Below are 26,338 nucleotides of genomic sequence, written 5' to 3' on the forward strand. Positions count from 1 at the left end.
ATAAGTAGTTTCTTGATACTTTTCACTTTGAGGCATCTTTCTGGAAAAACAACAGATGCCTCTCCACATACATAGAAGAAATCAATGGAGGTAATCAATAATTCCCTCCACAGGTAATAAATGCTGAGAAGCATGTCTGTCTATCTATATTGATCCCGGAGAATTGCTTTGAATTGGTTCTGATGTGTATAAAAATCATTTTCAGATTGATCAAAGCTTTGCTTTCTTTCTATGACATGTTATTTCATCTATGCTACACACTATAGTTTCCTGCTTGTTGTAATAGTTTCAGGCTTCTTCCTTGTGCAGCAACGATAAACAAAATAGCTAAAATTCATGCAAGACACCTGTAATTTGAATGAAATATGAAATGACTGGGTTTGTTTCTTTGAAGAATTCTTTGCTTACAGTTTTAAGCAGAGCTGGTGGTGTTAAATTGGGAAACCTGTTGCTCTTGGTTTGTTTTCAGTGAGAAATATAATTATTTTATTACCTCCTTCTTTCATTAGAAACAATGATCCAAGTCTTGTATTCTTCATTTTCATGAATAGTCAATATAAGTATTGACTACTTATATGAATAAAGGCTGAGGGAGAGTTTTACATGATTTTTGTATGCATTTCTTGTTCTGTTCCACAAATAAGCCAAAGAATTAATACTGGGTCTACACAAATAATTGAATTAAAGACAGAAATAATGCTATTTATATTCTGGTTTATCAGCACTAATGTCTCAGTCTAATAGGAAACATTAAGTGGTTGGTTGGTTGGTTGATTTGTGTGTGGCATTTAGCATTCATCCTACCAAAATTCTGTAGAGGCACTAGGCAGCTTGGTCCTGCTAAAACAGAAATATTCAGAGTATTCAATAATTAAATTAGATGTATAATTTCTACATTCATTTGCCTGAAGAAAAATCCAGTGCTTCAACATAAATATTATCTTATTATTCCAATCAACCAGCCCTTCATTTGTCTTTGGTTTGACGTGGACATTTAGCCATAATAGTCTAAGCCTATAGCAGGATTTAGTAGGGAAGTAGAAAGCAAATTAGGTTAGATCTGTTGGAGTGTTTTCTACGGCGGGCTCAGTTTCTGTTTGATACATTAACTGCAAAACAGCCTTTGGGATTGTGACTTGTTCCTTTAATAACAAAAAATCTAAGGCTTCGGTCAACATGATTTATCAAATGTCAAAGCCAAATATCAGTAAAACAGTCTGCTTTTTAGGCTATTCCATTGCAAAAATGACATTGTTTATGGATACTTGGATACGTCGCATCGTAAAGCGTGGCCTAATGTTGTCTTGGCAGAGCTTCGCTCCGAATTCATTTTACAAAGACAGCTGGTAATCATTGCTGTGATTTCTATTAGGATCTCCTGGAATATGAATTGTCAATTTTTTTGTCCTTTGACAAATACAGGTCTTGTTCCCTCTACCCTCGGTAATTTGGCTTTATCAGCCCAGCAAATTAATCTTGTCTAGTTTTGTATTCTGAAGAAATCTGTCATGCAGTAACAAATTAAATTAAACTGCTTCAACAGTATTTTACATGTAGCCAACAATTCATATCATGAGATGGATTTCATACTGTATTTATATAAAGTGGTTTCATTATTGTTATTATTATTTACTTAGCATCATTGGTGTTTATGGCTCTTTATAGTCAAGGAAATAAAAATACAGATCCCTGCTTCCATAGAACTTAAAATCAAATTTAGTTAAACATACAATGGCCGTGACTTTGGACTCATATTGGCTTTATCCCAGTGCATAAACTTCACTGGAGTTACTCTTCATTTGTATCAGTGTACGAAAGATCAGAAGTTCATCTCTTATTACCATATGTGTATAAAATGTCCTTAGCTCCAAAATCTTACATATATTCCTTAAGTTATAAGGTCAGATCCTCAGCTGGTATAAATCAGCATAACTCCATCAATGGCCATACACCAAATGAGGTCTGGCCCATAAAATAAAAAGTTATAACATCTTTTGAGGTGCTAACTGATTGATATTACACCTCTATTCTCAAGAGAGAACACCCAGGGGTATGTTTTATATGTGCAGTCTTTCTAAAAGGGCAATGTTGATAAGAGGGCAAGGGGAGAATTGCAATGATCTTCAAGATTTTATCATTTTTCAGGTATAGATCTGGCCAAAACTTCAGGATTATGCTTGTAATTAATCAGTGTCTAAAATAAAGATCTTGGCTAATCTGTAAATGGCAGCATGACAAGCTACCATGCAGGAGCTTACAACTGGAGTCCAAGAACAGCTCTTCGCTTGTTGTACACTGGAATTTGGGAACAGTGTGGAGATAGCTAATTCAGCTGCTGAGGCCATATGCTCTGTTCCCTTATTCTGCATTTGGATGGAAAGGCTCAGAAGGCCCTAATCACTCAGCAAAAGTCAAGGAAGAACAGAGAAGAAATGTGACCATACAGTCATAGACTCCCACACATTATATATCTGTTGCAAGCCCTTATATGGTCTGTACAAGGGGAATTAAGCTCTATGCTGCTGGCCAGTAGAGAGGGAAGGAACAGACACAACAGACACCAAACACATATGCAACAGGGAATGTTATGAATATGTCCCACCATTATGATCTCTAGTGGCTTCTGGCATTTTTTTTCCACTGTAAAGCAAGGAGCAAGTATAACTAACATGGTCATAAGAACTGGCCCATCTCCTGTGGCCTTCTGTCTGCACAGTGATTCACATTGGTGCTAACACCAGTCAGCTGAACAAGAACAATTACCCCTATTCTAGTCACAGGCAGGAACAGTGTAGCTGCATTAGCAGTAACAGTGGAGTGAGTGCTAGAGTAGACGGAGTTCAGACCCCAGAGGTCTCAAAGTATTTTGCAGTGCCCCTTTTGGAGCCATATTACTCCTAGCACATCCCCAGGGCCAGTACTCTACTGCCATTGACTGTCTAGCTGCCCGTCCTGTACCCTCCATCTGTTCATGAGTATTACTGCTGATGAAGGCAAAAATAACTGCTTTGAGCAATGACTGCAAAAATGGCAGCCTGAGTTTCCATGCTTATTGTCTCTGTGACTCCTGATCTAATGTGCTCAGTTGCTTTCCCATCCTCTTTGCTAGCCCTGCTTCCTGACATTGGGATCTCAAAATCAAGCAGGTCCTGTGTTTCTTTGAAACAAGAACAAATTTGTTTTGGCAGGAAGGAGGGAGTACATTTACTTTATAATCAGCAAATCGTCATGAGCAGGTAGATCAGTGTTGACATAAAGGGTAACGGAAATGAGACATTCCCATTATGTGCCCTCTGTTCCTCATTTGCTGTTTCACTCACTCACACATTCACTCATACACCCTTCTGCTCCAGAGCAAATAAGTTGCTTTGTTCATAGTCCACAATAGCAATGCGCCATAAATTGGCTAGCATTGAAGGTGGGTGAAAGGAACCATTCTCCACTAACACTTACATACCCCCAAACATTTTTCCCAGAGAGTACTAGCTATCAGACACATACTTCTTTGATCACTACTGCGCCATCTAGCTAATTGTTACTATATTTTACTAACATTTTCAGATATTCACATACCCCAACCAAATAACATAAATATCTGTATCTTTCAGGCATATGATTTAGCTGGCAAAGGTTATAAAGATGCACTGTTAGGGCCTGTCCTACTCCCCTTGTACAGTAGTCAGCGAGAATTTTAACTAGACAAATAAGTTTATTGTTTCAAATATCAATTTGGATGGATTTTACTTTCCGAACGTTAACTGGGACTGTCCAAATCCTCTCTCTTTTGAATATATGCATTTGTTACTGTTTTAAAAAGATGAAATGTGACAGTAACTCCCTACCCAGCTGTTTCAACGTTAAGACTCTGAGCTAAAAGTCATTTGTTTGTCTCTTAGGGAAAACCTCCCAGCAATTGCCTATAGAGTCTGGTCGCAAGTGAAATCCATATGTAATGCTTCTGTCAGCAAAGACTTGCAAAGACTTGCTAAAAGAGAGTTTATAATAAATATTCGCATCTGGTGCTTTGGACACCCTAATCCATCCTACAGATCTTTGCTGTGTCAGGCTTTGTTTTAGATGAAGAAGCCCGGTAGTTATAAAGGTTTGCAAATAAGGCATATTTATCATGGTTAGCTCTACTTCCATACTTCCACCTCTTGTACAAATAGCCATGACCACTCCAGGCATAACCTGTGATTAAATGTTCTCAATGCATTTTTGAGATTATTTTGCTGGAATGTTTCACTTGATAAATGGAGAAAATGGCATTTGTTTACCTCATACGCTGTCAAATGAAGCCATCCTATTGTGGTGAGCATAACAAGAGACATCATTGTTGTGAATTATTCTGAAAGGACGGACAGTATATTTCCAGGATAAAATTTACATCAGATTCTGATACACAAATCCTTGTGGCTTCATCATCATTAAAATTACATTTTCTTTTGGGCCAGATTCTTCCCACACACTTGTGTTCGCTCCTAAGTCCTGATCAGCTATTCATGGAGTAAGTGTGGCAACACTTGGACCTGTTTTCCCTACTCTTCCTCAAAAACTTTTGCTTCAATACCGCATTGGCTTTGTCAATGCCACCATTAATTCAGCTTCTATGGGTGATATGTCTTTGCTTTCAGGGGAAAAAAAAAAGTACCAATACATAAAAAAGGGCCATAATCATTCAGAGGGTATATTGAACCTGCCTCTAATAGCTAAAGGTGTTTGACCCAAATCATGACTTGAAATACAATGATGGCTTTGTTGAGCAGACCATATCTGCCTTGAAATGAATGTATTGATTTTGTTGTTGTTGGGTACTGTTATTGTTTTGTGTGTAGGGACATATGTGAAGATCCTGATTATTGCAGTTAATTTCGAAGCAGAGAGTTTCTCTCATCTGATGGCTGAGAAAACAAGGGGTGATTCAAATGTATCACTTACCAGCTGTTGGCCATGCTTTTTATTTCAACTGCAAAATAATAACCTTATAAATACATAGTGGGCTTGTTTGGACTGATAAAATATAGAGACTGCTTGTTTTAAAAATAAGTGCAAGGAAGCTTTGGATTCTTTAAGCCCCCCTTCTCCCCTCTGCCCCCCATTTAACTGCTGTATCCACTTCTATATTGACTGTTTAATTAGGCTGGGAGTTTTCACTGGAACCCAAGGGACTTATGTGCTCAACTCCTGCTAAAGTCCAATGGAATTTAGATGCCTAAACTCACCTAGGCACCTTTATTTATTATGCTGGGAATATCAACATTAATGTCTGCTGGATTCTGGTTCATTTGGGTGACATGGCACCTTAATCCAGGAGTGCTGACTAGTTTGAGTGAAACTACCTGTAGACTAAAGTGCTTCTCAGCCAGAGTATCAGAATCTGGCCCTAATTCATTGAACCAAAATTAAAATAGAATAGCTGCCTTCCCAAGGAGCAGCAAGTCCAGGTCCTCAGCTTCACTGAATCACTCTGAAATCTCCTCTGTTATTATTGAAGGATGTCCCTTTCCTCTCAAGGAGTGAGATGAGCCGGACAGGGTGGCCTGCTAGATGTGGGTGCATTTCAAGCAAGAGTCCACAGCATCAGACTTCACAGCTGGAGCCTTTGCTCCCCCAGGTCGCCTTCTAGAACTCTGATGTCTTTGCTCTGAATTCCAGGTCACGTCGTGGCCCTGGCAAGCAACGACGGCACGGTGAAGACTCTGGAGCTCAAGTCGGGGCAGCTTTCCAGCTTGGTGGGCCACGAGGAGGAGGTGCAGAGCGTTGTCTTTGATCACAAGGCGGAGCACCTGCTTTCGGGGGGCTCGGATGGAACTGTTCGACTCTGGAGCTGAGTGAGCCCCCCTGGATGTCATCTCAGGTTGGGTGGGGGGGGGATGCTTGGACACCATGCCAGCAGCGATCCACTAGCTAAATGCCTTCGCCCTCATTGTTGGCTGAGCCGTAATTTGCGTGAAATGCATCTAACTCTGCCTTTGATCCCAATAAAATCCCGACTGTCTGTGCTGAAGTGTGTCTTTCTGAACACAGGGAGCAACCTCTGGGTGCTGCTGGAGAAGTAGCTTTACAATGACGCCTAATGCCAGCCCAGACGAATTGCAAGGAGGCCGGTTTTGACTGTAACACAGCGAGAGCCACAAGAGCTCGGCTACACCCCCGCCCCAGTCCCCCCGCCTACCTCCCCCAACCCCCCTTCTAGCCTGCGAGCCGCTCCGAAGTTTGAATAATGCAGCAACGTGGGGCTTTCCCCCGCTTTCCTGCAGCGACCGGGTTGATCGCCGGCAGGGCGAGGGGAGCTGGCGAGAGGCGCCTGGCCGCTCATCTCTGCCTCTTCCTCCAGTAGCTGCAGGGAGCCCCGCGGGCTGACCGGGGGAGCGCCCCCCGGCTCCGGACTGAGCAGATCGGGAGCGGGGAGGGGTGGGGAGCGGGGGCTGGCCCCTGCCTGGGCGATCTGCTGACGCGTGTCTTGCAGTCTCGGCTCTGGCCCCCGCGGCAATGGGCCGTCCCAGGAAGGGCTCTTAGTTTCCGCGCCCGGCACGCCCAGCGCCCGGCTCGCCATGCGGAGCGCTGGCCGCGGTGCTGAAGGGACCCCGGCGGCGGGCACCGTGCGCCCGGCCACGCGGCTGCGGGGCTGAAGCCCGCCCGGGGAAAGTTGCTCCCGTTGCCCGAGCGGGGCCGCGGGGGGCAGCGCCCGGAGAGCCGCTGGAGGCGGCGTCGGGGGATGGTGCCGGCTGCGGTCCAGCCGGGGCTGGCTCTGCGCTCCCCCAGCCGGCGGCGGCTGCCGCGCCCGGGCTCCTCCGCCTAAGCCAGCCCCGCTGCGGAACAACGCCGCCGGGGAGCCGCCGGGCCACGGGGCAAGTTGGACGCGATGCCGGAGACTGGCTGGCTGCGAGGCAGCCTCGCCTCTGGAGCTGCCGCTTGCTTTGAACGCTGAACCCCGGGCGAAAGCTCCGCTCCCCTGCCGCGGGGGCTGCCGGAGGTGGAGGGACAGGGATTGCCCGGGACTCGGCGCTGAAAATGTAATCCAGAGGAGCTGCTTTGGCTAGGAGACTGCTGACCTTTTCGTCCAGGTTGGCCTGTGACCCCCACCTGGCGGCTTGACACCCCGAGCCCGCTAGGTGAGTAGCCGCGAGTCTCTGGGGGAGATCTGCCTTTGCTCACCGGGTTAGCCGGTCACGAGAAAGGATGGAAAAGTTGAACTGTTAAAGTGAGTCGTAGCTGAGCCGGGTTTGTTTACTTGGTGAAAGCCCTTCCCTAGAAGGGAGCTGCAGTCGGGTCCGTTTCCCTCCCACGCCTTAGCCTGGGTCTTTGAAATTGCTGTGGAACATCTAACGAGGGGCACAGGCTGTACCAAGCCAGCATGGATTTATATGTAATCCGTTCATTTGTAGTGCCTGACCAGCAAACGGGGATAGGTTTATTGGGTTGGTTGGATCCTTTCACATTACCTCAAACATCAATTGCTTTCCTGATGGCTGTTTCCCACACCCCCCCCCCTTAAATCTCCACTTACCTGAGCTTAGAAAATTGATGCCTACCTGTGGCTTCTAGGTGGGCAAAACTCTTTACTCTCCAGTTCTATGATGCAGACTTATCTGTGTGCATCACACTTTCCCCCCCCCTTCCCCCAAACAGCATGTTATAACAGTTCTTGCTGACGGTACTACAGTACCTTACCCTTGTGATAAAATCATATCTAGAACTTGAATTAAGAGGATATCTTTTGATTTTGACAAAGCTTGTGTAATATCCGGTGTCTCCCCCTATAGTAGCTTTAGAAAAACTGCCTTTTTTAGCAAGATCCTTTAGCTTCTCTTGTGAGGTTCTAGCTTTCTCCAGATTCATTCTTTCTGACGGATTTTTTTTAATATAACCATTTAACATCAATACTCACCAAAAATCGGAGTACACAGGAAAAGTTTCTTTTGAGGGAAGAGGAAATAGATATCCATATAAATATGTGTGCATTTCTACAGATGTGTGTGTGTGTGTAAATACACATACCTATATTCATGTATTTGTATGTATGCTATTAGCAGATACTGCAAGCCTCACTATTAATAAACATAAAGCTAATCTTTTTTCAGTTCATAAAAAGTTTCCTACAAATACTTTTGACTATAGGACAGCCATTCCCTGCCCAGTTATCTGAAAACAGGTGAGAGACTGTTTTCCTACTGCTATTACACTGGCATCTGAATGGCATTTAGAAAAGAATTGAGACTGCATGCATTGGTGACAGTGATGTGACACACAACACAGACAATAATGTAACAGGAAAATATGTGCTGAGTCTTTCTTTTGTGCCTAATTCTTCCTGGGCCAGGGCCAGGCTTTCCTCCCTTTTCAGATCAGTCAGTCATTATCTTGGCCATTTAAGTCTTACTCTCCATTGCCAAATGGTATGAGTGTTGTACGTAGCTGTGATGGCATATTAAGTTTTAGAATGGAGACTGTCACTAACCTAATGAGACAAATATATTACGATAATTCTGTGCGCTTGCCAGACATTTTAAAATACTGTTATATAAATTCCTAGCTGGAAATTAATACAAATCTGAATACTGCTTCCCAGAAAAAAGTCAGCATCTAGAAATAGTAAATAAGGACATTGGACTATAGCAAAAAAACAACAACAAAAACTCCAGACTTGACAGATGTTCTCAGCCGAACCTCTTTACCTTCCTCTGAAAAAATGCCACATTTAAAACACTGTTGCATTCCATCTCTCTAAGTCTAAATAAAATACAGGAGTGTCTTTCATAATTGAAGCTCAAATCTGACCAGAATTCATACTATTATTGTTTTACCTTTTTTCTTTTTTTCTGCTAAGCCTTCTCCTGATTGTTTATTCTCTTGATTTTAAGAAACTGAGCTGTGTATTGTAGCAGGGAAGAGGTAGTGGTTACAGCAAAAGGAAAGGAACAGTTCTGATCCTGCGTTCAGTCCCAGTGAATTACCCACTCACTGTGCGATTGCAGGCAATCATTCCACTTCTTTGTGTGTCAGATGACCCAATTATACAACTAGGTAAAAGCAAACATTAGTCACCGGTGTAAGTCAGCATTTGAGTGGAGATGTCATATGGGCCCGTGTGTGCATTCACGTGTGTGTGTCTATATCTCTCTCTATATATATATATGCAATTGATTGCTTTAATGTACGTATTTAGTATGCTTTGTTCTCCTTCGGAATAATTGAGGATAAGAGACTTGTTTCAAATGAAACAATATTTAACATCTGTATGTTTTGAAAGCACTGTATCTCCAGATACAGGTTGAAAGCATGGTCTTCATACGTCTGCTTTTGTTAATATTTCAAGTTATTCTCATTTTAAATATTTGTTTTCAGACCACCCCTCTGGTGTCCCTATGGAAGCAGCTGTTTCTATCTGAGACTGGGACCGTATGCAGAAGTTGAGGAGGGGGATGGCTTGTCCTATTCATGAAGCCTGCATACTTCTGTTGCTAATACTTGGGTTGGTCACTCCAGCTGCCATCAATCATGAAGACTACCCTGCTGATGAAGGCGACCAGACCTCAAGTAATGACAATCTGATCTTTGATGACTATCGAGGGAAAGGCTGTGTGGATGACAGTGGCTTTGTATACAAACTGGGAGAACGATTTTTCCCGGGGCATTCCAACTGTCCTTGTGTCTGTACTGAGGATGGACCTATTTGTGATCAACCAGAATGCCCTAAAATCCACCCAAAGTGTACTAAAGTGGAACACAATGGATGCTGCCCAGAGTGCAAAGAAGTGAAAAACTTTTGTGAATATCATGGGAAAAATTACAAAATCTTGGAGGAATTTAAGGTATGAGCCATCTTAGTATTTATTCAATACTAGCATGTTATATGAACTTTAGTGGTCGGACTTTCAAAGGCACTCGGTATTGGCCTATCTCTGCTCCCACTGAAGTTAATGGTAAAACTCCCATTGATTCCAATGGGAGCAGAGTTAAGCCAATGCTGAGCTCTTTTCAAAAATCCCGCCCCAAATTTGTACAACAAAAAATGCCGGTTTAGTGCTCAGAGAATTAATATTTACAAGAACATCAAAGTATGTAACTGTCGTTAGCATTTGGACTTGCTGTGTCTGGTTAAATAATGATAATCAAGTTCACTAGTAGCTAAATTTCCATGCAGGTGACTTTAAAATAATGGGAAGTATATGGCTCAGTAATTGATCATAACTGTCAAGTTCCTATTGGGAGAATTGGGTTGAAAGTACTCAGTGATACTTTTGAAAGAACCCTTAAATGTAAGACCAAAACATACTTTCAAAAAATCTTTACCATTAACGCAACATATATTTGTGATTTTAGTAAGTTAGATTACAGGTTTTCCATTAAGCTAAGGAAAATGCCATACTGCTGTTGCAAGTAGCATCTATATCCAACACATGAATTTATAGTCCTAGAACATGTGGCCTCCAGATTCATAGCTCAATAATGAAGACTTGCTTTGAAGCGCAACCTTTGACTCTTCATGGGTATAAGCCTTATCCCTCTATATACTTGCCAGTTTCTTTTCTTCTCTGGCAGTGAAAATACTTTCACCTCAGTCTTCGTATTTTCCAGCATTTCAGTAACACAAGATAGAACTTCTTTATTTCCAGATAGTATCTTCTCTTGCTGTTGTTACCTGTAGTAAACAGTATATTGTTTAGTTTTTCTTTCATGGGGGATTTCCCATCTACCCATAACTAGCATTAGTCAGAATAGGGCTTGTCTTCACAATCGGGTAAGTCAACCTAAGTTATGCTACTCCAGCTATGTTCTCTGGTCAACTTCTCTTACTGTTCTTGGAGAGCTGGGCAACCAGGGAGTGCTCTGCCATCAATTTAATGGGTCTTCACTAGACCTGTTAAATTGATCCCTGCTGCATTGATTGCAGCAGCGTTGATCTCCCCGTAGTGAAGTCCAGCCCCTAGAAGCAGCCTAATAGCTTCATAAGGTGCCATAGTGCATTAGACACTGTGACAAAGTTCCTCCTCTACCTTGGTGGGTCTTGCACTTATTGGCGGATTTGCTCACCTCGGAGATTCACAGCAGCCCTCAGTTTGGCCATTTTCGTGAACCCACAGTCCAGGTCAACTCCTCCTGTGTCTGATCAGGAGTTGGGAGGTTTGGGGAAACCCGGATCCACCCTCTACTACGAGTTCCAGCCCAGGGCCCTGTGGAATGCAGCTGTCTAGAGTGCCTCCGGGAACAGCTGTGCAACAGCTACAACTCCCTGGGCTACTTCCCCATGGCCTCCTCCCAACACCTTCTGTATCCTCACCATAGGACCTTCCTCCTGGTGTCTGATAATGCTTGTACTCCTCAGTCCTCCAGCAGTATGCATTGTCACTCTCAGCTCCTCCGGCCTCTTGCTCCCAGCTCCTCACACGCGCACCACAAACTGAAGTGAGCTCCTTTTTAAACCAAGGTGCCCTGATTAGCCTGCCTTAATTGATTCTGGCAGCTTCTTGATTGGCTGCAGGTGTTCTAATCAGCCTGTCTGCCTTAATTGTTTCCAGAAAGTTCCTGATTGTTCCGGAACCTTCCCTGTTACCTTACCCAGGGAAAAGGGACCTACTTAACCTGGGGCTAATATCTCTGCCTTCTATCATTCTCCTGTAGTCATCTGGCCTGACCCTGTCACAACACATATCCTTGAAAGACTCATGAACAGTGTGTCCTTTGCTTTGCAGAAGAATACGACATGAGGCTGCTGATGGTGTGACCTGTAAAAACATATTGGAATGTTGGTAGCCTAAGAAAAATTAATCCAACTTACTATCACAGGCATCATCTCTGACCCTTGAAGATGGTACGTTACCATCTTTGGGTGACGCCTTCAAAAATAAGTGGCCTAGTGTAATTCCTGGGTCAGGGTCGAGTACACAGGCTAAATTAATGTATAACCTTTTCAGGAGAGATCCTAGAGCATAAGGGATGCCAAGTGGATCTTTATGTCACAAACCCTGTGCAAGAAAAAATAAGTTGTCACAGAACTAATGGTCACATTTTACCTTTATACTCAGAGAAACAATGAATGAGTACTTTACCACTGATAACACTAGGTGTATGTTTTCAATGTTATGCACTGAGATTGAGGCGCAAAACTTCAGTTAAAATTAATAAGATATATTTGATTCTCTGTTTATTGTGCTGAAACTTAACCCCCACCTGAACTTCATGCTAAATTTTTAGCTGGAGAGTGATCAGTAGACAGAGGAGTTCCAAGATCATCATGACCACCCAACAACTAAGGAAAAGCCTATCCGATAGAGGAATGCCCCGCATCAAACAATCCTCAATGCAGGACTTCAGTGGAGACACTCCTGATTCAATTTAGATCACAGTCAAGCCTCTTCTTGCTCATAGCTGGGTTCCTGTGTAGAGCGGAGTGATTTTTTTCCTGCAAATAGCAAATTCACAAAAAGGTGCACTTTTAGGGGCACTGAAACTTCACAAAGTCAGCCACCGAACTGAAAAGTCAATTATTCACTCATCTCTGCTCCTGAGAAAGTGAGAGGGGATATACTGTGGAGATAGAGTGGCCCTTACAAGAAGCTTGCTTATGGTGAAACTCCAACTATACTGAAATAGCAAAGTCCTGTTATTCCTCAAGGTATTTCTATGGAGTTAAACTCTGTTTACAGTGCAGTACAATTCCATAGATATGGGAAATCCAATTTTTTTCTCAATCTGTTGCTCTAAGTGAGTACAGAGGCATTTGACTAGTTTTGGGGTTAAAGAGAGGTACCTGGTGCGAATTGCTTTGTTACTAAGACTCACATTTTCCAAAATCTGACTTCCATGTTGAGGACACAATTAGTGCCTATAATTTTTGTGCACCCATAATAAACTATGCACAAATATGAGCATGTGGACAGCCAGCCACCTCATTTGTACCAGCTACTCACTAGCTGTCCAAATGTTGATATTTGCATGCCTAAAAGAAAGGCTGAGCTGAAATTCAGATGCAAATCTAGCTTCAAAAATAGTTTGTATACTTTATAAAGCTCCTTATGTGTTTGTTACACACTGCTGGGGAGAAAAAAAGCTGTGAGCCACTGTGTTAACTCTCAGCCTCAGCAAGAGAGAGTTTTGCTGATGATTAGACTTGGTGTCAGCTCCCTGCCACATCAGTCTGTCTTTCTCACCAGCAAACCCCTCAAGGCTCTCCCAGCCCAAACCTCACCTAGCAGGAAACAACCAATGAACTCCAGCCCTGGAGCTCCTCTGAGATGTTTCTCTGCAATGCCACTGTGCATTCACAGAAGATATTAAGTTCACTGCTCTTTTAAAGAGTCAGTGCATCATAGTTTATTAATTTAACTGGGGTAAATACTCCCTTCCCTTCCAGAGTAAAAGTGAAACAAGTTTATTGAGAAAGGAGCAAGGATTAGAGGATACCAAGTAAGAGAGATAAAGGTAGAGATGGTTACAAGCAATTAAAAGCAAAAACACTCATCTAAAAGTCTCAAACTTAGTCTAGCAAGATACAGTTTTCATTCAAGATGGTGCCTCTCATCCACAGTCTCCTTTCCAGACTTTTCCTGGCTGACCTGTCCAGGATCCATCTCAAAGATCAAAACATTTGGTTTTTTTAGTCGCTTAAAGTGAAGAATAAAGATAGAGTTTCTCTGTGTTCCTTATATTTCCCAAAGGGATGTCTTTGTTTCACAAGTCAGGAAGGCATTCTGGAAAACTCAGTCTCCTGTGTCCAGTGCAGTAACCATGTTAATTCTCTGTCTCTCAAGTTCAGGAACAGGAGAACCCCTGCTGGTTTAACTCTATAGCTGTGTTTACTACTAACATGTAAACTGAGGTAAGCCCATATTGCTTTGTCTAGGACAGATCTGTTTGTCATCTTTATCTAGGCTAGGCTATCTTGTCTTAAACATCATATAGAGAAAATTCATCGCTTCACATATAAAGTTAACACATGCATTTTACAGTGATATTAATAATCAGCATGTTATTATCTTTCATATGGTACCTCACAAGGCATATTTTGCACTGACAGCATTGCAGTAGTGTGTAGAGTGTGACTACAGGGTGCCTAGGGTCACAATGTTATAGAAAGGCCAAATAACCTTTAAGAAAACCATGAAGACCTCGTGACCCTGATGTGAACCTTACAAGATCTTCATGGAACTTCAGCCCAGGGTTGGGGATCCCATCTGGAGGGAGTGGGTAGGGATGCAGTAAGTGCTCTGAAGATGATGGCAGTACCCAGGATCGCCTTGCTAGGCACTTAGGCACAGAGTTGTAAAAGTATTTAGGTGTTGCTGCACTCAGCATCATAATACCTGACTGGTTTAGGAGCCTGAATCTGCTTTTCAAAAGTGGTTTAGGCACAAAGATGTCTATTTCAACTGTCAATGGGATTTTGGCTCCTAAATCAGTGAGGCATTACAACACTGAATACAGCAATGCCAAAATACCTTGAAAATCTGGGCCTTAATAGCCACAAAACTGACCAGTTTCCAGGGTTTTGAGATGGCTTTTGGGGAGCAATGTGCAGGGGAAAAGGGAGGCAGGACCAGGTCAGGGCTTTTGGGAGGAGCCAGTCTTAACTCAGCTTACCTCACTACTGCAGGAACAAACCCTCCTCTCCCAGTCTGAGTTCCCAACATGGCCTTCCTTGGACTTCTGCATTAGTCCCAAAAGGCAGAATTCCCACCACCTCCAGTGGGGTTCAGAGAAGAGGGCGGAGCTCTATGCCTTCTACCTTTCTCCTTCCCTCATTTTTCATTCTCTTCCCATCTCGTTAGCCACTTCCTGACAGCTGCTGCCTCTAGAGCCTTCTTCCACTCTTTCCCCTGCTCCCAAGGTCAAACGTCAGAATGACCAGTGGAGGTTGGTCTTTCCTTTCTCTCCCTCCATCCACGCAGTCAGAAGGTGGCAGTAGCAAAGGGTGGAGACGTTCTTCATGTGATGAGATAATATAGGGTTCACCCTATTGTGAGGTCATGTGGTGGCCTTTTGTTCCCCCTCACCCAAGTGGTCAGATAACCTTCTTTCTTCCCCACACATCAGCCGTGGCTTCAGTTTCAATTACAAATATCCAAGACCCGTGCCATTCAGTGCCAACCTAGAAAACTCTTCTAACAGATCAGGAGCTCTCCCGTTTCTCACTGGATGGGATGCAGGGGGGAACCCAACGACAACAAGGAAACAGCCTCAGGTTGTCATAAATGCACTTAGTGTTTTAAATTAGCATTTCCACATACACACTTTTGTAGATTTAATGAGATAATGTGTCAGATGACTCTTAGTGTTAATTAGGCAAATATGAAGGAGTCATGAGAAGATCAGACTGCAGCTTTTCTGTGTGCTTGGTGATTTTTTATTCTAATACATAATTTACGGAATAAAAGGAGTCATAACTCCCCCCCTATTTAAAATACTTTTTTATAGCATGACTATGATACATTTATAGCCATAGGTAGGAGCATCCTTGAAATTATTAAGTTTTTACTTTGATGAATCCATTGTGTGTCCATAACAGCTTCTGTGCATCCCATGATTCTTTCACCACTCAGGATAGGAAGACACAGACTGATCATCAGAGTGCTCCTCTCTATGTGTATATATCAACACGTAAAAATACTGTTTAGGAGCATTCATTGCTGGGGGATAAATGATCCATCCACTCTATACTGTCAGCCAATATGGTGCAATAATCAGTTAGTACTAAGGCAAGGCAACCATGAGGAAGAGAAGTGAGTAGGTCTTGCTTCCTTCCTTCCACTTCCATATCAATGGAGGATCTGCTCCAGGGACACTGGGGCCCAGAGACCTACTGTCCTGCTATGTGATCCCCCTCCTTCCCACACAGATATTACTCACACAGCTCCAATGGCAGGGCCTTCCCACCTTGTATTCATGTCTCCTACGGCACCAGCTCACCACCAATGCTCTGAACCTAGGAGCTGCTCAGAGGGTTGGCAAGCCTGCCTACCCAGCACAGTGCCTCGCTTCTCCAGACTCATATGGACCAGAACTCCAGGAGTTTGGGGCAGCTCTCCCCACTCCTCAGTACAGACACTCCTTGTGTGCTGCAGGATGAGCTACCCCAGTCTCATGTTCCAACTCAGCCAATCTCCACCAACCACAGGATCTCAGGCTCTACCAGCTACTGACTGACTCTTACATCTATCTTCTTTGTTTAACATGTTCTTACTGATACCCTTTCCCTGCCTTGCCATACCACCTCCGCTCATCCTCCAGATCCTTATCTATCCTTCTTCTTCTGATACCTGTCCCCAGCCCAGCATTTCTTATCTCCTTGTTCCTCTCCTGTGTTCTCTGCCACTCCCATGTAACTTCACCCACTCTCATATCCCTCACCACTTCCTTTCGTCTCATTGTCTCACACCCATCCCCCAAAAGAATCCCTAAGTAGCCAGTAAACATTCATAATTTGTACTGGGCCTAGAATCATAGGATTGTAGCACTGGAAGGGACCTCGAGAGGTCATCTAGTCCAGTCCCTTGCACTCAAAGCAGGACTAAGTATTATCTAGACTAAGCATGACCAAGGGGTGAAAAAAAGAGAGTGAAAATAATCCATTACCACTGTGGGATCTTCCATACCATCAGGATATGCACATGACTGAATTAACACAGGATGTGGAATCCTGGCATCACTGAAATTAATGGCCAAATTCCCACTAATGTTAATGGAACCAGGATTTCACACATGCTGTTTTACTGTCAGCCTCATCCTCCCACCTCAACTTCCCCCATCTCTTCTTAAATTCACTTGTATCATGTCTGAAATTTGGCCCTGATCCTCTAGTTGACTATGCATGGATATACCGCTGTGCTCTGTTGGCTTGGGTTTAACACAGCAGGCCAGAGTTCATGTCTTCTGGTGCAGTCCCTTGTCCAGTGGAGTTGCAATCCTGATTGGGACCTTTTGGGTGGTAATCCAAATACTAAGTAGTAATAACTGTATTAAGTATGGCTTTGTAAAACATTAATTATTAATTTATTTGGGGAACATTTACTTGGGAATACTAACGTCTGTTCCATTGTTACTTCTCTTTAAAAATGTTTTGTTAATGCAAATGTACTCATAATATTTTGGAAGCTAGGTAGTACCTTTTATCAACGCACAGCATACGTTATTCAGGTATCCTCATGACACCCCTGGGGACTTGACAAGTATTAATGTCTTTTTGTTCTGTGTTTGTACAGTGCCTAACACCACAGGGTCCTGGTCTATAATTATGTTCTGTGCACTCTGATGATGATGGTAATACTAATAATAATTAATAATGTTCATTTTATCTTGGGGTAAAATGAGGCGCAGAGAGTTAAGTGATTTTTTTCCTACAGTGACTGCCAAAAACAGAATCCAGATGTAGTGACACCAAGATCCCTTCTCTAACCATTAGCAACTACAATAAGTACAGCCTTATTAAATGTTAATTAAATGCACATTTTGGAACCTTAGCAGACTGTTACCAATTGTATGATATTGTTATACCAAGATGAATCCCAAAACTGATATACAAACTGTCTGTCACTCGAACTATAGTTTGTTTAATCAATGTCTGCATTATATTTAAAATTCTTAGGTCAGACTTCTCAGATCTATTAACTGCCGTGGGGATTTCTATTGCACATTCCAAGCTCCTTCACTGCACAAAATTCCCATTGATTTCAAAGGGATTTCTGCACTCATTTCACGTGCAGGCTATGTGATAGAGATGTGCAGTGTGGATGAGAGAGGAAAATATTTGCGGCATGTTTAATTTGAAAACCGATGATCATTCCTCCTCAAACTCCGCCTTTCCCAAGTAAATCTAATAGTCCAGTTGCCGCTTTGACGAGCATTCTATATTTTAAAGTGGCACAAGAGAACAGAAATATGACATCTTAAATCCGAGAAGCTTCATTAGTCTGGTAACGAATTTTCCATACAGAGTTTGCCTCCTCCTTTCATAGCGTGAACATTCAGTGTCAGTTTCATGTTGAACCCTGGCAAGCACTCAGATCAAAGGAGGCTAATAATAGCAAGAGCAAAGGTTATTAAAACCTTTTGGCAGTGTGCTGACCAGTGATTCAAGTCACTAGTAATTTTCAGATACCTGTTTGTAAATTACAAGAAACTGATTACTAACAAGGTCAGCACAGGGCCTCAATCTTAATAATTTTTTTCCTTCTTAGGAAAAAAAAATTCAGCAGTGATTTTGCATTACAGCTTGAACAAATGAGACCTTTTTCTTATATGTTCAGCAATTTCACGTGCTGCTAGAAAATCATAGTACAAAAGACATTTCAATAACGTGCCTATCCTTTAATAAAAGGAGCCATGAACAATGCTAGCTTGCAAGATAGCACACAGCCACTGAAATCAGATAGAGGAAACAGAATGTCAGACAAATGGAAAGGTATGATTTATTGTCTCCCTCCTGGCAAAATTACAGTGACAGTGTCTGTGCAAAGGTATCTGAAATTACTGACTTACTGTATTTCTGTCATAGTTTATACAAAAAATACATAATAAAGTAAAATGGCATGACATATTCTGAACTATAACAATACCTACTTTAAAAGTGTGCTGTGTTTTTAGGTACTGACGGTGTATATATAATAATGTCTATTACATTATACGCGAGTACAGTATTGTAATATAATTTGATGTTTCTGTTACCAAGTCTAATAGTAAATGGGGTGTATGCTGCTCTCAGTTAGATGGGTGTAAATCTGGAATAATTCCAGTCACTTCATGTTGTTGTTATTTATTTGTATTACAGTAGCATCTAGAGGCCCCTGCTGAGTTCAGGCCCCCGTTGTGCCAGGCACTGTATATACACATAGTAAAAGATAGCTCCTGCCCCAAAGAGCTCAACATATAAATAGATATGACTGAAAAAGGAAACATCATCCCTATTAACAGATGGGGAGCTGAGGTGCAGATACCCATGGGGGGAAGTTTTTAAAGGTGTAGATGGGAGTTAGGTGGCCAAGTCCCATGGGTTTTAAATGGGAGTTGGGCCTACCTGGTCTATGTAAATCTCCCCAGCTGACTTGCCCAAGGTCACAGAGACGGTCTGTGGCAGCACTAGGAATCAAACCCATATCCCCTGAGTCCCAGTCTAGTGCCTTAACCAAAAGCCCATCCTTCCTCCTTGCAGCAGAACAGAGGAGGATTTGGTCTGTAACCTTATGCCCATGTGTTTGGGTATTTCCCCACTAAATAAGACCCAGGAATGAACATGTGGCCATCACTAGTATCACTAAAAGCTGCATTTTCAGAAGTGTTCATTCATTTTGTATGCCTCGACTTGTGGGTGCCCAACTCGAGACATCTGCTCCATTAAATAAGCCACTGGGTCTCCTTCCAAACCTGCTGGAAGACAAGGTATCTGCTCAGAGAAGACTTGTGCCACTATGTAACCCACACACCTTCTGGGTGTGGTGTTCTGTCCCATCTGGTGGCACCGAGACCACTTAGAGCAGGGGTGTGCAAACTTTTTGGCCCGAGGCCACATCGGTGTTGCGCAACTGTATGGAGGGCTGGGTAGGGAAGGCTATGCCTCCCCAAACAGCCTGGCCCCCGCCCCCTATCCATCCCCTCCCACTTCCCGCCCCCCTCAGAACCCCCGACCCATCCAACCCCCCTGCTCCTTGACCCCTGACAGCCCCCTCCCAAGGCCCCTACCCCTAACCACCCCCCAGGATCCCACCCCCTATCCAATGCCCTCCCTCACTCCCTATCCCCTGACTGACATGACCCCTATCCACAACCCTGCCCCTAACTGCCCCCAGGGACCCTACCCCATCCAACTCCCCCTGCGCCCCGTCCCCTGACAGCCCCCCCCGAACCTCTGCCCCATCCAACCGCCCCATGCTCCCTGTCCCCTGACTGCCCCGGGGACCCCCTGCCCCTTATCCAACCCCCCCGCTCCCCGCCCCCTTACCATGCCGGAGCCAGCCATGCTACCATGCTGCCCGACAGGAGCAGTGGGCCAGAGCGCTGCAGGGGAGGGGGGACAGCAGGGGAGGGGGGACAGCAGGGGAGGGGCCGGGAGCTAGCATCCCCGGCTGGGAGCTCAGGGGCCGAGCAGGATGGTCCCGTGGGCCATAGTTTGCCCACCCCGACTTAGAGAGATAAAATGAGTCTGCTCTACAGCCTTAACTAACAGCCAGTTGGCTTTTAGCTCATGCGGTAGAGGCTCATGCACTAACCTCTAGAAGTCCCCGGTTCGATCCCGCCCGCTGATGACCAGGGTCTGTCGGCGTTATGCCTGCACTGGCTCTGGCCCTAGCAACACCCTCATCTCCACAGGAACCACGCTGCTAGGGATAGATCCAGGGAAGAACACCTAGCATGCAGCTGTTCCCAGGCACTCCAGAGGGAAGGCTACATGGAAAAGCTAACCTAGCCACAGGCTGTATTATCATTCCTGATTAAGGGCAGGATCATATGGGGTATCGTCCATGTGTCCCCTCAGCCCTACCCCAGAGCCCGCACCCCCGCCGGAGCCCTCACCCCCAACCCCAACCCTCTCCCTCACTAAGTGCCTTCCATGAAGGCCTAGAGGTGGGGGAGTCCATGGCACAAAGAGCTGATCCCCTCTCCAGGAGCGGGGGTTCCCCTTCTGTGCCTAGATCTGGCTCTTTATTTTTAATCATTTTTTTCATGAGTCTTATCAAAACATTTCAGTTCCTTTGACCATATGGCTGAAATCTCATGATTCATGAAGAGAGTTGTAAATATACAGCTTTACATACTGTATGTCATCGGGACCAATCCTGCCATCAGCCTGTGAGCACAGCTCCTACGGAAGGAGATGAAAAAGTAGTGCAAGAATTCATGGAAGGTTTTCGGTACTGTAATAGAGTGCTCTGAAAAGCGTAGGCGTGTGGGTTGATGGAGTGTTGATAGCTGCAAGTGCTTTACACAGAATTACATTAATTAAAAAGTAATGCCCGAGTAGATAATTAGCCTAGTGATTGTTTTTAAACCAAAAATTGAATAAATCATTCAATGACAGCTTTCAGTATGGTTGGTTAAAATAGAGACCATGTTAAACTGTGATTCTGATTTCATAAGTCAGGGATAACTCTGTTGGAGCCTAGGGAGTTACACCAGTGTAAAACCCATGCAAGTGAGAGGAGAATTGGGCCCCAAAACAGCTGCATAGGATTATAATGAAGGCAAGAACCACACAGCCAGGATCTCTGTCCTCTATTTTAGCAGGGGAATCTTGCTAACAGTAATTTAATCCAGGGCTATCTCTGGATGTTCGGTAAATACCAGTCCATTTCTTAAACACAGGCAAAGAATTCCAAAATCCTTTCAGAGAAAAAGACCTTTCCTTGCCTTCCAGTCATGATCAGAGGTAATATCCCCTGGGGGCAGAAAAGACTTTCTCTGACATCCTTATGTGACTCCCTAAGGGATTTCAAACAATAGCAGTTGGAATTAGATGCCTCCCTCCCCTCCCAACCTGTTATTAATTACTGTTATCGCTGAGCCAGATTGCCCCCAAGAACTTCATGTGGCTCTCCTGCCTTCATGGCACTGTGCCCCCTTCACCTTGGGTGTCTGCAGGGAGGCTGGGGAGACTCCAGCCTGCCCTCTGCATCCTCACAGTCAGAATGATCGGAGAGAAACTATGCTAGAGGATCCTCATGGAGCTTTCCTCCCTGACAGCCCTTCGCAGAGCAGAGAGATGGTGCCTTACTAAGGTGATGAATGTTGTTTAGATTGTAAAATCTTTGGATATGGGCTGACTTTTAGTCTGGGTTGGTACAGTACCTACTGCAATGGGGCCCCGATCCTAAATTCACCATGACCCAAAAAGTGAGGATCACTAACAGAGGGGGAAACCTCACTAATTATGCGGGGGCGGGGAGGCATATGCCCTCCTCCTCCATGGCTGCATTGCTTTTTCCCCGCCCCTTCCCCTCGCTGCCCATAGGTGAGTTGGCTGGACTGAGTTTTCAGGAGGGATTTGAATGAGCACAGGGAGTAGTTACCAGTGTTCCCTCTAATTTTTCCCACCCATGTGCGGAATGAATTTTGTTATGTACACCAATAGGGAGGTGAAGTGTCACACGTCACCTCCTTATTGGTGCATATAACAAAATGCATATGGTGGGGGTGGGGCCAAGGGGTTTGGCGTGTGGGAGGGGACTCAGGGCTGGGATGGAGGGATGGGGTGCAAGGGTATGAGGGCTCCAGCTGGGGGTGCGGGTTCTGGGGTGGGCCAGGGATGAGAGGCTCAGGATTGGGGCAGAGGGTTGGGGTTGGGGGTGAGGGCTCCGGCGGGCGGATGAGGGGTTTGAGGTGCAGGCTGCCCAGGGGCTACGGTGGGGAGAGAGGATTCCCCCTTCCCCCCAGCTCTCTCTCTCCCTGCAGTAGCACCTGGGCGGGGTTGGGGGGAGAGGTGCCTCTCTCTGCAGCGACAAGTCCAGGGCTGGGTTGGGGCTGGGGGAAGGGCACCCCGGCCATGGTACGTCCCAGCCATGGTAGGTCCAGGCTTGGTTGGGGCCGTGGAATAGGCATCCCTCCCCCTCCCCTTCCCCCAGACTCAGCAGGTCTGGGCAGGGGAGGAGCACCCCTTCCCTGGCAGGTCGTGGCCGGGCGGGTTCCCTGAATGCCTGCACAGCACTTAATAGGCTGCTGTGTGGCCGTGCATCTTACAGGGAACATAGGTAGTTACCTATTCCTGAACTAATCTATGTTAAAATCAAGGAGACTTTCCCCATGAGAATTTTATTCCAGTATAAAATTGAGCCTCACCACCCTCCTCTCTACCTTTTCCGAAATGTATTCGTTGGCATTTTATATAAAGTGTACAAACACTAACGAACTGATCCTCTCTACCTCCCACCCGGTCTTGTCGGCAGCATTAACCAGCATTTTAACAAAGGAGACATTAAGAGATAGAGGTTAAGTGACTTGCACAAGGCCACAGAGTCAGTCAGTGTCGGGGCTCCTTGGTCCTAGTCCTGAGCACAAACCGCTAACTTTTTGCTTCCCTAACTTGAGTGTTCCTGCCTATTACAACACAGGGATGGATCCTGCAGCTCCTTTGAAATCAGTAACAGCTGAGGGCACTGAACACCTTGCAGGATTGGACCCATATTATTTTGGCCTAAAAGATACCCTGTACAGAGGGACCATTGTCTTCTGTGGTTTGGAATTAAATCCCCTACTTATCCATCCTAAAACTCTGTTTGGTTTTGGTTTTGTTCTTTTTTTTTGACAGCGACTAACAATGAGTGTCAAATTCTGATCTCAGTTACACTGCTGTAAATCAGGACATCAATGGAGTTATTCTGGATTTACACTGGTGTAATAATCTGGTCCTGTGCCCTGAATTTCTGGTTATTACTCTTGCCCTGGGTCCTTTTCCTCCTGTGTTTTCTTGATTAAGGAAACATTTAGAATTTATATACGCCATCTCAGTGGTTCTTTCTGGGTGCCCGATTTTACATAGTCTGACACTGAGTTCCATCATGCCAGTCTTTTACCCATTGCCCTGCGCTGTTTAAATACTCTTGTACAACACTGCCATCCTTTTTAGTGTCATCAGCCTCTCCTGCCTTCATGTCATCTGCATCTCCTGCTACTTAGTCCTTCATCCAAACTGCTTACTAGCAAGTTAAATAGGAGAAATCTCAACCTGGAACCTTGGTGGGGTCCTTCTCACTACGTCATTCCAAGAACACTTGCTTCCATTTAAAAGACCCTAGGCCTGTTTTCTTCTCTTACTCTCACCAGTGTAAACAGGAATGAATTCCACTGTAGCCTGGGAGCCAGATTCTCTGCTGGTGTAATCTGGCACATCTGCGTTGATTTCAGTTAGCCCAATGAAGTTATGCTGGTTAAAATCTGGTGTTAAGTCCGAGCTGCCCCTATGGAGACCACGTGATGCTGAGCTGGGACAGGGATTGCCTGAGGGAGTTTTCATGCACCCCACTCCCTCTGCTTCAAAATTCACCGACCAATCTGACAGAAAACCAACATTAAGTCAAAGAAAGAACCTTTGGGAGTGAAACTGATAGAAGGAAGAGGAAAAACAACCTTCCCAGGAACAGCAGCAGGAAAGGACACCTCAACCCACTGCACTGGTGAACCAAACAGCAGCATCTACCCCACTGATGGAGCATCAGCAGATGGGAGAACCCAGTTCACCCTCCCTAACCCCCTCGACCAGTAACATAGCAGCAGCAAGACTGAGTGGGCTTTCCCGAGAGATGGAGGATCCAACCTGCCTCCTCCCCTTTCGCCAGGCTGGCAAGCACAGTTGTGGCATCAGGGCAGTTCAGCCATACCATGTGCCCTGGGCTGAGGGAGCAGGACATTGAGAGGGGGTAAGTAGGTCAGTCTTCCCAGCACACTCTCTGCCATCAGCAGCAGGGGCTAGTTTTAATCCCTTTCTTGCTGTCTCTTGCTCTTTCCAGCAACACTCTTTCTGTTCACTTTGGTGGGCTTGGGATCAAGCCCTGAAAGGTGTGTGTGTGTAGAGCTGTACACACGGATTCATCCCCCCACCAAGCTGGTGCACTGTCAGCAGCACCAAGGAAAAGGCAAGCCAGCAGCTCCCAGCCTCTCCTCAGCCCTGGCTCAGCCAACATCCCTTTACTTTGGAGATAAAGGGGAGGAAACAGCCAAGCTAAGCCAGCACCACTGACCAGGATCAGAATGAACTATTGCCACCAATGTATCCCGTGATTCTTAATCACAGGGGAATCCTGAGTTGAATGTAAGTGAACAAGAGGACGGTATTCAGGAAAAATGAGTCCCATCAACAACAAACTTATTTAAAACCAATACACAAGGCAGTGTGGGCCACAGAGAAAGAATGGACAAAACTCTGTCTGCCCTAGGCTGAGCTGCTCTAAATTCGTCCCACTGGTAACAGTCCACAAGGGGCCATTATACCACGTGGGGGATCACTGGAGTACACCAGCTGTCTGGGTTCACCTTTCCCACCCATATAAGCCAAAAGGGACCAGTGTTGCCCCCACAACACTGGAATCTTCAGCTGCCCAGATCCGGGAGCTTCATGGTCCCTTTGTGCAGCCAGAATGGCACAAAAGAATCTCAGGTCCAAATTCCTAGAATTCCTGGCCCTAGAATTTCAGAGGAGAGGGACAAACCAGTCACTGATAAGACTGGACCAAACTTTTGGCAGGTGCCAAGAAAAAAATGAAACCAAGAGGTGGAGTTTTGTTTTGCCACTGTGAACCAGAAGACCCAGAGAGCCATTCACACCACAGGAATGTGTAAAAAGAAAAGGAGGACTTGTGGCACCTTAGAGACTAACAATTTTATTTGAGCATAAGCTTTCATGAGCTACAGCTCACTTCATCGGATGCATACAGTGGAAAATACAGTGGGGAGATTGTATATACACAGAGAACATGAAACAAAGGGTGTTACCATACAGACCATAACAAGAGTAATCAGGAAAGGTGAGCTATTACCAGCAGGAGAATCGGGGGGTCGGGGGGGAAGGAATGTGTGTGTGGTTGGCATTCCTCAAGAGGCAGCAGGGCTAAGCCTAGAAGAAGAGCGAAAGATCCAGTGGAGATGCTGTTCTCCGCACAATCTCAAAGCACTGCACCCACACCACAGTGAGCCCACAGAATTTCCACTGCCATCTCCGCCCCCACTGAGTTATTTTCAAAGTGCTGAAAATACAGGGACAGGAGGCCTTGCAACATGCTTGACTCCAAACACTTGCTTCAACTCAGCTGAAGGGCTGCGTTCTGGACAGTTCCCATGCAAGGGCTCACGGGAGGGAGCTTGAAGGAACAAGGATTATCTCCCTTTTGTGGCCCTGCATAGGAATCAGCCATAAATTCAGATCCTCAGCTGGTGTAAATCAGCGGCTCTGATTGCAATGCAGTTACATTGATTTACACTCGCTGAGGATCTGACCCCAGTGTAGTAAGTCTGGGGAAGTGCAGACCTGAGGTCTCCTGGGCTTTTGACAGCAGATTGCTACCTTATAAGGGGGGGCTGAGGGTGGAATTGTGACCCTCCCCACCAACCAGCATATTGGTGTTATGCTACTGTCAAGTCCCTGATATAGTCTCTTTAGCCTAGCAACATTGAGGGCCTGCTCTTGCCGCTCTTACCCATAGTCAGTAGTGTTTTATTGCACGATTAGTCCCTAATCAGGGTAACGCAATGGCAGCAGCAGAATCAGACCCAGCGAAAACACAAGAAACAAGAATCAAAATTCCAAACAGGCTTTGGATTCACCCAGACTTCCAAAGAAGCCTCCCCCTAAGGATGCTTCACCAGGAGGACCACATGCAACAATAGAGGGTGTTGAAGAATGCAATGTGGATCGGGAAGC

The 26,338-nt window shown here is 44.9% G+C and overlaps 2 protein-coding genes across 6 annotated transcripts in view; both read left to right on the top strand.

Annotated features, from left to right (window-relative positions):
• SPAG16 (sperm associated antigen 16) overlaps positions 1-5,988 on the top strand; it is a 722,158-nt gene extending 716,170 nt beyond the window's left edge. For 2 of the 3 annotated variants that reach the window (XM_073306724.1, XM_073306726.1), the window contains one exon: positions 5,656-5,988. In XM_073306724.1, coding sequence (XP_073162825.1) covers positions 5,656-5,831 — 176 coding nt within the window. In that variant the 3' untranslated portion in view covers positions 5,832-5,988. The remainder of the gene's footprint in view (positions 1-5,655) is intronic. The other variant, XM_073306725.1, reaches the window with a different exon arrangement.
• Positions 5,989-6,689: 701 nt separating this feature from the next.
• The window catches only part of VWC2L (von Willebrand factor C domain containing 2 like), a 128,633-nt gene continuing 108,984 nt past the window's right edge, over positions 6,690-26,338 (top strand). For all 3 annotated transcript variants that reach the window (XM_073306732.1, XM_073306731.1, XM_073306730.1), the window contains exons 1-2: positions 6,690-7,115; positions 9,349-9,815. In XM_073306732.1, coding sequence (XP_073162833.1) covers positions 9,405-9,815 — 411 coding nt within the window. In that variant the 5' untranslated portion in view covers positions 6,690-7,115; positions 9,349-9,404. The remainder of the gene's footprint in view (positions 7,116-9,348; positions 9,816-26,338) is intronic.

Source organism: Lepidochelys kempii, chromosome 11 (assembly GCF_965140265.1).
Source record: "Lepidochelys kempii isolate rLepKem1 chromosome 11, rLepKem1.hap2, whole genome shotgun sequence".
In the NCBI taxonomy this organism is placed as follows: Eukaryota; Metazoa; Chordata; order Testudines; family Cheloniidae; genus Lepidochelys; species Lepidochelys kempii.